The 13,496-nt window shown below is 40.3% G+C and overlaps 1 protein-coding gene across 2 annotated transcripts; it reads left to right on the top strand.

Moving 5' to 3' along the window:
- Window positions 1-7,145: 7,145 nt before the first annotated feature.
- Window positions 7,146-10,000, top strand: LOC133896495 (oxygen-dependent coproporphyrinogen-III oxidase, chloroplastic-like). 2 transcript variants are annotated; one of them, XM_062337124.1, is made up of 8 exons: window positions 7,146-7,974; window positions 8,200-8,275; window positions 8,373-8,467; window positions 8,617-8,700; window positions 8,936-9,023; window positions 9,123-9,286; window positions 9,368-9,466; window positions 9,859-10,000. In XM_062337124.1, the coding sequence occupies exons 1-8, from the start codon at window positions 7,588-7,590 to the stop codon at window positions 9,925-9,927; spliced, it is 1,062 nt and encodes a 353-aa protein (XP_062193108.1). In that variant the 5' UTR covers window positions 7,146-7,587; the 3' UTR covers window positions 9,928-10,000. The 2 variants fall into 2 exon arrangements, with proteins under 2 accessions (XP_062193108.1, XP_062193109.1); XM_062337125.1 differs by having other exon boundaries at window positions 7,167-7,974; window positions 9,162-9,286.
- Window positions 10,001-13,496: the final 3,496 nt, after the last annotated feature.

Below are 13,496 nucleotides of genomic sequence, written 5' to 3'. Positions count from 1 at the left end.
ATCTACTATTATTTTTCCTACGTAAATCATAGTATAAATAAGCTAATAAAAGTGATTTCACTAATTTTGAGGTGTGATGGGTCAGTTATGAATTAATCTAGTCGCAGCACATTTACACAATCATACATGTTACAATAACTAATTCATGAGTTCATGTATTTTTAAAAGATATAGGATTATGTAAGAAGACTAACAAAATTAGTTTCATGATTTTTGGATTAGCAAAGAGTAAACTATGCATTTAACTTGGTTTAACAAATACAATTTCTCACAGAAAATTTTGAACTTTTTTATGAGTATAAATACTTTTATCATGTAGATCATGTTATAAGTAAACTAACAAAATTTGTTTCACTTGATTTGAAGGTCAGATGAATTAGTTATTGATTTTACAAGATTAAGATAATTTTTAGGTTTTTTTGTTGAACTTCACTGAAAATCGAGAAAACCGCTCGATAAATCAGGAAAACCGAGCGGTTACCGAGAATGCGAAAAATTCAAGAAAACAGCTCGATAAATCGTAAAAATCGCTCGTTAACCGGTCCAAATCGACTGGTTACCGAACGGCTAAAATCGCGATTTTTTTTCCCAATTTCAAATTTTGCCAAATGAATTTTATCTGATTTTTTTTGAGTTTTTGACCGGTTACCGCGAATTTTCGGTAATAATTGTACACGTGTTTTACACACATGAAATCAATCCATAATAAATTTAAAGAAGTAAAAAAAATAGTATAATAAGAAATCAGCAAATGAGACATCATATTAGTGACGACTGCTCAACACACGTGTCACTAATATCCCTTCTGATCGGGACTAGATATAGACACGTGACTGATGAGTAATCATTAGTAACGGGTTGTAGCATGACCTGTTACTGATGATAATAGTGACGGATTAAATTGTGACCCGTTACTAATGATAAGGTCATTAGTGACGGGTCGTCCAAGGCCAGTCATTAGTGATGGGTCACAACTTGACCTATCACTAATGGTCCACTCATTAGTGATGGGTCATCCTATGCCAGTTATTAGTGATGAGTCAACTTGTAATCGGTCACTAATGACCAACTCCAGTCATTAATGACAATATTTATAATTTTTTTATTTTTATTTATTTTTCTCTTATTTTTTCTCACTTCAGCAGCACTATAATAGGAATCATTGTATATTTCTGCTCAAGTTTGATGTAAGCTGTGGTGGCTATGGACATAAACGCGCGTTCTGAAAATAGTGCAGAAACTTCTGAAGGCGAGAACTTAATCTTCTAAGTCATTTTTGGCCTCGAAAAATTCTTTGAACCCAATATAGTGGGGGAGAAACGGATGTAACTTTTTTATATAAATGTCTGTAGAGTCAAAAAATATCGAAATCAGAGTCTGTATGCAAAAGTTATCCCAGTTTTACCGAATGCACTCCGGGTCACCTATCAAATTAAAACTCTCGACAAAATTTGGTAAAATTAGTCATTAGTAATGGGTCATGGTTATGATGCATCACTAATGACTTTTGGCAAAAAAAGGTTAAAAGGATAAAATATTCGATTTCTATCACAACTACGTGATAGCAGAGGTGGTAAGATGGCTATACACGCGAGGAGGAGGTCACGGGTTCGATTCCCATGGAACGCAAACTTGAAAACAATGTAAAAAAATGCGGTTTATGAGGCATATGGGATGGGCCTGCGTTAGGATGGCTCGGGTGAAAAACTATTTTTTAACTTTTTTTATTTCTAAAAAATACAAAAAATATTTATCGGTCATTAGTGATGGGTCAAGATAATAATCCGTCACTAATGTTCAGTCAATAGTGATAGGTTAAGGTTACAACCCATCACTAATGAACATTAGTGACGTGTTACCCTCATTAGTGACGGGTTATTACCCGTTATTAATGACCTATCATTAGTGATGCAATAAGAGTGACAAGTGCGGGACCTAATGTCTTTTTTTCACGTAGTGAAAGAGAGTTTTGCATACATGATGAATGAATCCATGTGGCCATGCGACGTGAAGATAGATGGTGTTGAGGAGATGATCGTCATCTACCAATTAGTTATGACTTTTCATATTATAGGAGATGGGAGGAGACAGGGGACTAACTTTGATTGTGGATCATTTGATTGTAAGATATACGGTGGAGATTGTTCAGATCTACCATGACTCATCCATTTTATAGGAGTATAGACTTGTATCAAGTGGCTTCAACTAGCTATAGTTTGTTACCTTATTAAGATCTTGTTTATTTCCACTTCGGATTGTGGAAAGCAATTTTTTAAGGACAAAGTGCAAACAAACATGCAACTTGTGAACTTAGCTTTTAACAATCCATACTTTAGATTGTAGCAATCCAATAATCCATTGTCCACCAGCTTCCCTCGGCTTTTGATTTGCAAAAATACAAAAAATTTCATCGACGTTAGGGTGGAATTACCCACCATTGCTCCTCTGTTACCCCCTACCCACGCGCCCTTGGACCTGAATCCACCCATGCGCTCCCTCCCCCAAACACCTCTCGCTCCAACGCATCTCCCAATCATCGAACCCTAATGCCGCTACCATGGACGAGTTCGGCGCAGTCACCATCGATGAGTTCGACGCTGCCCTCTCCTACCAGGATGGCCTGGCAGGCGCGTCTCCCTTGTCTGGTGCATCTTGCTGCATGGTGCTGTTCCTAGGCATAGTGGTGGCCTTGTTCCAAGGTGCGGCACTGTCCTCGTTCCCCAACGACGGTGGCTCTCCCTTGCCTAGAGCATTTCACAACGCGACGTAGTTCCCAGGCATGGCAGCAGCCTTGTTCCGAGATGACGGCACGAGCTCCTTTGTAGGCGGCATGGCGGCCTACTTCTTTGGCGACGGCGTGGCTATGATGCCTGGCATGCCTGCACAGCCTGACATCCCCGGCACGGCGGCACAGCCTAGCATGATAGTGTACAGGGTGCCTTGACAATCCCTCGTGATGGCCGGAGTTGGTCCCCTACTAGGCTTGGCGACCAGAGCAACTCCCCTCCCAGGCACAGGCGACACAGCTCCCCTCCCAGGCGCGGTCGATGCAGCTCCAATCCTAAGCGCGATAAGCTTAGAGAAAAAAATGGCATAGAATTTCATTTAATGTTAAACTTGATTGTCTCATAATTTCAGTGATTAGAAAACAATTTGGGCATGTTGTGATCACAAACTGCAGTGGCATGTTTAATGTATTTTTTATGTAGTATTTTAGCTTCTGTTGTGAGCTAATTTGGGCATGTTGTGATCATAAACTGCAATTGCATTGTTCTACCTCTTCATCAAGGAATTAATTTGTGTCAATAGATATATGATACCATGAACATACACATACATACATACATACATACATACATACATACATACATACATACATACATACATACATACATACATATATATATATATATATATATATATATATATATATATATATATATCAGATTGTAGTTAACATTAAACATGCACAAATCTCATATTTTGGTATTGGCAACCATTATCTCTATTATTTTTGTACCGAATAGATGGATGAGTTTGACAAAGCTGATTGGAATACCCTCAACAATACATCATTTTGTAAAATATGTGTTGAGGAAATGATAGCTAGGAATATGCTTATTGGAGTTATGACTACTAGAGGCTATAAGAACATAGCTGAGAAATTCTTGTTAAGCATATGGTTGCATCACTCTAGAACGCAACTGAAGAATAGGTGGGATGCACTTAAGAGTTTGTATAGCTTATGTCTAAGGCTTAACAAAGATACTGACTTTGGATGAGACAATGCTAAAGGAACGGTAACAACAAGTGACACTTATTGAAAAGAGAACACAAATGTACTAATTGTCTAATAATGTCCATTATTTACGGTATATGAATTGTAGATAAGGTGAATCTAATATTATATTCTAATGTTTTCAGAATCATTCGGAATGGAGGAAGCTCAAGCATGGCCTACCAGAGTGCCTAGACGAACTTCAGATCATGTTTGATCTTACTGCAGTGGATGGTTCTTCTTCTTGTGTTCCTGTTGAAGGAATTGGAGAAGAGGTAGGTGAAGGAGGTGCAGAAAATTGTCGTGAGGAGAGCAATTCAAAAGTTAGCAATCCACTGAAGAGAGGTAGTAGTAGCAATGCTACGAGCCCAAAGAAGAAAATACAGAATCCCATGGCGAAGATAATGAAGGGCATTTGAGATACTTGGCAGTCTAATAGTGTTGTAGCCAATAAGGTGATGTAGGGTGAAATGAGGTTTGAGTCTATTAAGGAAGTGATGGCCTTAGCGGTAGATTGCGGGGCAACAGAAGGAAGTGTGGAACATTTCATGGCTAGCCAAATTTTTGCCAAAGCTGAAAAGCGTGTTGTGTTCTACACTATAACCACCAAAGAAGGGAGTCTCACTTGGTTGAAGATGTGCTGCAAGAAGGAAGGCTACTAGTAGTCATCTATATTAGCTTGTGTTAATTTATTTTGCTTAAACCTATGTTTGATAATGGCTATATAATTATTTGCTTCAACCTATGTTTGATAATAACCTATGTTTGACATTATGTGTAACCTATTGCTATTTTGTCTGTAGATGAACACATATGGAAGTGATGACGAAGATGAAGCATTTGAGATTGCATGCAACCAACTTAATGTGCTTGAACAATATGGATTAATATCATGCATATTTGGTATGTACTATGCTGGCACTTTCTTGAACAAGTCTAAGAGAAGAGAACATGTTGTATCCGATCATGAATGGGTTATGAATTCCCTTAATGTTCTATCATCTTGCTATGACATGTTTAGTATAAGTATATCATTTTTTGATAGACTATATAACTTGTTGGTGCCATCTTATGGCTTGAGGTTAACTTGCAAGATGAGCTCTATTGAAGCTTTAGGCATATTTTTATAGACTATTGGTGCTCCTCACTTATTTAATCAAGTTGCAAACCAGTTTGAGAGGTCAAAAGAAACAATTAGTAGGAAATTCAATAAAGTATTGGATAGTATATATCTCCTCTCAAAAGATCTTGAGAAACCAAGAGATCCAGAATTCACGACGGTGCATCCAAGACTTCAAAATGCTCGTTTTACACCACATTTCAATAACTGCATAGGTGCAATAGATGGTACTCATATTCCAGTCATTATGCCTTCGACAAAGTTGGTTCAACATGTAGGATGCCATGGATATTCCACTCAAAATGTGTTGACAACATGTGACTTTGATATGAGATTCACTTTCATTGTTGCGGGATGGCCCCGATTGGTACATGATATGAGGGTGTTCAATGATACTTTATAGAAGTACGCTGATAAGTTCCTATTTCCTCTACATGGTATAGTCACATATTCCCTTGATGTTATCTCACTTGTTTCGATATCGAAGCTATTTCTTATGTCGTACATTGTTTTTCCATGAAAATTTTATCTTGTTGACTTGAGCTATCCTAATCAAGCGGGTTTTTAGCTTACAAAGGGACGAAGTACCATTTACCAGAGTTTTGACAAGGCCCGCGTCCTAGTGGCAAGAAGGAGGTATTCAACTATTTGTATTCATCTCTTTGCAATGTGATTGAACATTCATTTGGTGTTTTGAAGATGAAATGGAGAATTTATTAGACTTACTAGATTATCCTATGCTAAAGCAAATAAGAATAATATTAGCATGTATGACTCTTCATATCTGTATTCGAGATAGTGCTATGAGTGATGAAGATTTCAACATGTGTGATCAAGATTTAAATTACATACCAATACTCGAAGTATCTTCATCTCAAGGGAGCGGTGTCAATGATAAATTAGGAGATGAAGAGGGAGATATGAATATCTTCCGTGATAACCTTGCTAATGCTTTATTTGTTATGAGAGAGTAGATTGTTTGTGGGAGAATATTTGTATAGATAAAAATTCAAGTTTGTATGAATGATGTATCTTTTGCTATTTAATTATGTATTTTTGTATTTTAAAAATATGCTACAAATTCAATCGAATGGGAAATGTGTCATAAAATAGTAAACAGAACACCTAAAATAATTAAAGACATTACAGACTTTTGACATATACAAACAATAATCTAACCTACCAAAAATCTAGGTAAACAAACCATCATCAACTTTCTATAATATAGAATCTGTAAGCACTTTTTACCCTATAAATGGAAGTAAACAGAGCAGGTTACTCCGTCGACAATTTAATACGTACTCTAAAGCCAAATGGGCCACTCGGGCCAGCTCGGCACGGCCCGAACGGCCCGGCTACTGTAACGGGCCGTGCCGTGCCAGCTCGCGTGCCTCCCCCTCGGCCCATAGCACAGCCCGTCGGCTATCGTGCCGTGCCGGGCCGGTTCGGGCACGATTGCGGCACGGCGGGCACAACGCCACGGGCGGCCCAACGGCACACAGGTGGCATGTCGGCACAGCAGGCCTAATAAAATAAAAAATAGCTACAAAATTTAAAAATATAGAAAATAGATAAAAAAATACTACAAAATTAAAAAATATATAGAAAATAAAAAATAGCCAGGCCCATGCGTGCTGGGCCGGATCGTGTCTGGTCGTGCCATGCCCGCCTGGGCTGGGTCGTACTTGTGCTGGCCCGACTCAGCCAGGCCGTGCCGGCACACCATGCTGCACGCTCGGCCCAGGCATAGCCTGTGACCTGGTGCTGTGCCAGCCTAGCCTGTCTCGACTCGAGCCGTACCATGTCTGACTGTCTGGACCATACCTATAGTATCGTGTCTTAGGTCGGTCTAATAGACACGACCCATTTAGACATCTTTACTCTAAAATTAATATGGTACTCTATGTTAGAATTTTTAAGTCTCATACCCACCCTTATCTCTCTCTTCCTCCATTCACCTCCGTATGTCACACCCGCCAAGGAGGGGACAGAGAGAGAGGCGATGTTGAGATATCTTTAATTTTTTTTATCTCCAACAGCTATTTTATTTTCTAACTTTTATTACTCTCTTCCTCTTTCTAACCTACAGTCATTCACACCGCACAATGATACAGACTCCTCTATCTAGCTGCAAATTTGTCGACGTCATAGGGCTCCTATATCCCTGTAGCAGGAGATACTAAATCTGTTGGATAGCTTTACAGCTACTTAGAGATAGGCAAAAAATATAGCACAGTACGCGTTACAGTGATAGGCTAGTTTTTCCCTCTTCCGTTGGAGATGGCCCGAAGGAGCGCTAGCATTTTGTCTTTCTGCTTTCTGTCTTGCACGTCGGGCAAAATCCATCGTCAGCTAGCTACTGACCTGCCACTGTTGGAGCTGCCCTCGTAAAATCTAATTGGGATTTAAGAAATTTACTCTGTAGAAAAAAAGATGCTATGTTGATTTGGAACTCTCAATTGATCCTGTGACGGTTGCAAAGCGAAGAAAGGATGGAAATGAGAAGCTCCAGGGCCCAGGCAGCCAAACTGTGGCGGCAGAGTGGACGGAGGTCGGCTCCGGGCAGCCGCCGTTGCCGATTAACTGCTTTAGTGCGGCGGTGAGGTGTGGATAAGACGAGGGACGCGTGGAGCTACCGTGTTGGCCATCCCGGCTTCACTCTCACTCCCAGTCTCTCTCGCTCGCTCTCATGGAAGGGGAGACACCGGAGGCCGCGGCGCCGGCGACCTTCCTCCGCGGGGAGGAGGGGGCGTCGCCGGAGTCTGCGCGCGCGCGGTTCGAGCGCGTGATCCGGCGCGTGCAGGCGGAGGTCTGCGCGGCGCTCGAGGCGCTCGAGGGCGGCGGCGCGCGGTTCCGCGAGGACGCGTGGACGCCCCCTGGCGGCGGTGGGGGGATCAGCCGCGTGCTCCAGGGCGGCCGCGTGTTCGAGAAGGCCGCCGTGAACGTGTCCCTGGTCTACGGCGTCATGCCCCCCGAGGCGTACCGCGCGGCGAGGCCCGACACCGCGGCGGTGGCGGCGGCGGTGGGAGGGGAGAAGGCAGGGCCGGTGCCTTTCTTCGCTGCCGGCGTCAGCTCGGTGAGTGAGACCCTCTCGCCCCTCGCTGCATTGTCACCAATGGCGTGCCCAAAGTTTGCATCTTTCAGCAATTTCCTGTGCCACCCATCTTATCTTCAAAAAAATCAGAAATTCAGTACAAGAACCATCCGATTTGAGCAAAAATATTGCTTTATAAAAATAAGCAAAATTTGAGAAATTTCTTATGTAAGCGTTGGATGATAAGGTTCTTGTTTTGTTTGTCAGGTCATTCATCCAATGAACCCATTTGCTCCAACAATGCATTTCAACTACCGGTATTTCGAGACAGAGGCACATAAAGGTACAACCTCTGCTGACAGGTGAAACGAACTGAATTGTTGTGTTTCTGGAATTTAAGAAATTTTCAAATGCTATGAGGGATTCACCATTCTCTGCAGATGCTCCTGGTGCACCTAGACAGTGGTGGTTTGGAGGTGGTACTGACTTGACGCCTTCGTATATCATTGAAGAGGATGTCAAGCATTTTCATTCTGTATGTCAATTTCTTCTATTCTACATGTTCTGAACACACGAATATAGATTCTGTAACATTTATACTTTGGTTTCGGCTAAAAGAAGCTTGTCCAAGGCTTAATGTCTGTTTGCTGGATAACTCATATGTGTTTTATTGGACACTTTCAGGTTCAGAAACAAGTATGTGATAAATTTGATCCCAGCTTTTATCCGAGATTCAAAAAGTGGTGTGATGATTATTTTTATATCAAGGTAGGTTTAATTCAGTTGTTCATTTGATGCTTCTGACTTGTGATTTTCTTAGTTGTCATTTTCTGTGGTCGTCAGTAACACAATGCGAAACCTCGTGGTGGACCTGATCCAGAAATCCGAAAAGAGCTATTATGCTTGCTGGTCTTATTTCAGTATTGGGCACTGGATGGTTGTCTTTTATGTCTTGTGGCCAGAACAAGGCAGGGAGATGATTATTTGTTGTTTTTGACTGCAGCATCGTGGTGAGCGACGTGGGGTGGGTGGAATATTTTTTGATGACCTTAATGATTATGATCAAGAAATGCTTCTTCACTTTGCTACAGGTATCAGACAATCTCTTGCAGTCTTACTGGTTAAAGTGGACCATGATTTAAATTCAGCATTTTTGTGCATGGCATCCTGCACTTCCAACTGCTGATCAGAGTTGGGCTCATTGAGGCGCCTTCCTTTCATCTCTGCAGACTGCGCAGACTCAGTTCTTCCTGCATACATCCCCATTATAGAACGGCGCAAGGACACTCCATTTACTGAGGATCACAAGGCATGGCATCAGCTACGGAGAGGTCGCTATGTAGAGTTCAACCTCGTGAGTGCTTTTACATGAAGACTGTTCTATTTCTTGTCACTGTTGGCTCTACTATGGCTCTTACACTTGCTTTTTATGAAGGTCTATGATCGGGGCACCACATTTGGCCTCAAGACTGGAGGACGGATCGAGAGTATCCTTGTCTCTCTTCCTCTTACCGCACGGTGGGAGTACGATCATGTAAGCTGAAAAGTTATCTTACCAAAATAGGGGTGCAAGAGGGTCAACCTTCTAACCTTTCTAGTTAGCTAGAAATGCACTAAAAAGTCACTTTCTAGTCCATCATGAACTAAAGTGGGTCAAAGGGTGGCCTAAGGCTAAGTTTCACCTATTTGCACCCCTATTACCCAACTCTAAGAAATATTATGGTGTCCGGTTGTTGCTGTTCCAAGGCACTAAAGAATTTAAAATTTTAGTTTTCAAATAATTTGGAAACACAGATTTGCAATTTAGCATTTGGTTGTAGTGTGTCATGGTGCATCATTTGAATGATGGAAATTGCTGTTGTTACATCATTAGCATTCCCGGGCCTTAATTTTGGGCAAGTTTTCTAATAAGCCATTTGTTTGCAGAAACCTGAAGTAGGGACTGAAGAATGGAAACTTCTTGACACGTGCATAAATCCAAAGGAATGGATCTGATTGGTTGAAAAGTGTTTGTTCTTCTGATATTTGTTGTTAATATGTCATTATAATCTTTAGTGTTCCTTCTGTATTTGGATTTTTTCCTTGATTATGGTGTGATTTCCTTGAGTTAGCTTAGCAAATATTGTACATGCATTATCTATTTCATCTGCGTCAATGAATAAGCAGTCTCATTTCTCAAAAGAAGAAAAAATAAATGAAAAAGAAGACACTCTGTTCATAATAGGACTTCTAAAAGAAAAGAAAAATTATGGAATCCTAAGTGGCAATTTGCTTGTATAATGCTTCTGTATTCTCCTGCTTTGCAACCTATGCCATGTAGCCATTCTGATAGGTAGTAAAATTGCACGGTATACATTACCTTGACGGGAATATTGATTAGAATCAGTCTTCTCATGTAGAAGTATAGACAATTTTCCAGGCATCATGCTTTTTCAATTTTCTAATTCACTTTCTTCAATTTATGCTATTGGCAGCATCCCTAGTTTGCACACCAACGAAGTGGTTACTATTTCCTGTTCTTTTGGATCATCAATATACTATGATTTGTTGCTGGAATCTTCATGAAAGATGTGTTCTAACGGGTGCAAATGCCCAAATTATTGAAAACAGTGCAAATTCCTCCAAAAGCATATGTAGAAGTTGTCAAAGAAATGCACAAAATTCTCAGCAGTAGGTGAGATTATGTTCTACATCTATGCAAAATTTCATGATCAAATTCAATCTGGTTTGTGAGAAACAAAAAAAAAAGAGACAAAATTCAGGTTTAAAAGTGTGAACATGGAAATTGTGTCCTTTTGTACTATTGTACCTAAAATTTGTTTTTTTCCTTACAAACCGTACTGAAATTCCATCATAAAAGTTTTCATGGATGTTGAACGTAACCACACCTATACCTGAGATTTTTAAAAAAAAAATCAGAGCTTCTACATATGCTTTTGGAGGAATTCGTGACATTTTCAGTAACTTTCCTAGTTCTATTTCCTTCCATCTATTTGGATGCTATTATGAGGGCAGGGAGCAGATGAACATTAGATGTTTTTGCAGAAAGTCTTACCATCAGGTGACTGAAAACACTTCAGATTTCAATCGATGGCCTTCTTTCTTCCACATTGAGTCCTCTTCTAAGCGGCTTCTCTTCTCCACTGAGTTCGTTCTCCTGCCGAGTGGCCGTCCTCTTCACCGCTCACCGGTGCCGCCGCTCGGCAGCTCGGCCAATTAGGGTTGGGGAGTTAAGGCCCGAGGGCTTGAGGAAGAAGACATCACCCCCACATTTTCCCTAGTCCTATCTCAAAACGTAATGTTTGAGGTTGTGTGAATGTTACGTTTTATAGTGAGATTGAACATTTCAATTTAATACGAGTATATTTATATTGAGAAATAGTTTCATGTTAAGATATCAATGGAAATATGTCCTGTAACAAATCTATTCTACCTATCTATGTGATCACTCCAAATAATATTGGAAGCTACGAAAGTTTTCATAGGAAAAGAAGCTACGAAAGTTTGACCACTTGGATCCCACAACCACAATATGTATATTTTCGCATTCTCTTGAACTTCAAACTTACTAGTGACTACTCCAACATCACAACAATGCTACTCCCCTTAACTATCAGGTGGAAAATCATATTTAATCAATAAGATCATTAATTGGGTCGAAAGAAAAGAAATGAAGGGACCATATTCATCGAATGTACAGTAAAAGAGCATACTTATTGTGCTCGTCGACATTTTGGCATGAACCAGGTCAGGTGATCGATTTTCATGTGACACGGATCTCGCTTTCCAACGTGAGCCAACGCCTATTGCGTTAGAGAAACTCATCCAAAAGGCTCTCTCTCAAACGAGGAAGAGGAAGGCTCTCTTCGGAGAGTTCATGTTCGGTTGTAACGTGGCTCATTATGTGCAAGCAATCTCTTACGTTCATACAGTTTAAAGCAGGATTTTCATTCGCTGCAAAATCCTGCTATATCTCGGTGCTGCACTATCTGGATGTAAGACATTGTTCCAACATTTGCTAAATCTTAAAAAGAACACTAAGTCTCAGATGAGAGCTTTCTTCGTCCTTTTGAGATCATGAAGAGATAGCTTTAAACAAGTACGTCTCACACAATAAGAGCTGCCTCTGGCGTGGCCTCACAAAGAAAATCCCTGTGACATGAAAGCTGATTCGGTTCATGCCAAAATGCTAACCGGCTCTGGTTTCAAGATTTTCCGGTTGTAGGTTCCTTTTTTTTTTTTGCAAAATGATTCTCATAGTTAACTTCACTGTATATTCGTATTATATGGGAAAAAACCAAACATAATTCATTTTTTTTACTACGTTTTCTGATGAAGGTGGGTTTTTCAGTTTTGTTAAGATTAGATATTGACGGTCAAAGTAATATTTTAGAGACCATGCCAATTTCTGCAACACTTTTGGGGACTGCCCTTGGCCCATTTCTTTACATCAATTGCACTGGAATACGCTCATCACCCTTTTTGTTATGGCACTCTGCAACTTTCTACCACCCGTGAAATTGCTTGCCATCTCAAGCCCAACTGTTTGCAGGGCTGGGACGGAATCACCTGGTATGATCCTATTAACAGTAAATGACACACTTAGAATTTATGGTGAATATCACGTTAGGACAAAAAAAAGGAAGGAGAATTTACTTTTGCCTCGTACTGTTGTAGTTCTTTGTCTGCTTATAGCACATTCCGGGTGTTCCTGTTAACAAAACAGAACAGACTTGAAATATATGACGAACACCATCTAATCATACAAAAACACAAAAAAGACGTGAATTTACATTTGCGGTGCACCAGTTGATCCTGCTTTGATACATCTTTTGGGTTTCCTCCTATAGCTCAGTGTTCTACTCTCTGAATGTAAGATAACGAAGAAACTGATCGAAGATGGTGAGCATCGTTGAAGCTTGAAAAGAACAGTAACCCTTAGACTATGCCTAAGAGATTCCCGTCGGGGGCGAAAATCCTATTGTGAAGGGATTTTTGTTCCCTTGAGTGCTCCAACAGTTTTCCTTTATAATTTTTGTCACGAAGGGATTCTCAGGATCAATCCTTTTAGGACGGGATTCTCTCTCCTTTCCTTTCGCGATTCCTTTCGAAGTGAAGCTGTTGGAGATGAGAGAAAATAAAAGGAATGTGAATGGAGAAAGGAATCGAGAAATGAACTAAATGAAGAAAATATGATTAGAGATAGTCTTATGGCGAACCTTCCTCTTTCTCGTTTGAGATCCTGAGGAGACCCTTTTAAATGAGGTACTCTCACACGATAAGAGCGGGAAAGTAAGTTATGTGTGAATTGAAAGTTGATCTGGTTCATGACAAAAAGTTGATCCAAGGTTCCTGTATGATTTTAAGAGTTGTCTTCTGTGCAAATTGATCCTCATAAGTAATTTCATCATATTATACGGAAACACAAGCATTAAATTCTTTTTACCACACTTTCTAATCGAGACTCCGCCGTCGATGATTCGCCGTCGATGATTGGACATGGAAGCCGAGGTCTTTATTTTGTGAAGTTCTACAGGTATGATATACTATGTCAATGGTCAAAG

This window comes from Phragmites australis, chromosome 16 (assembly GCF_958298935.1).
Source record: "Phragmites australis chromosome 16, lpPhrAust1.1, whole genome shotgun sequence".
NCBI lineage: Eukaryota > Viridiplantae > Streptophyta > Magnoliopsida > Poales > Poaceae > Phragmites > Phragmites australis.
Note: the sequence above shows the minus strand (reverse complement) of the source record. Positions and strands in the feature narration are given on the sequence as shown.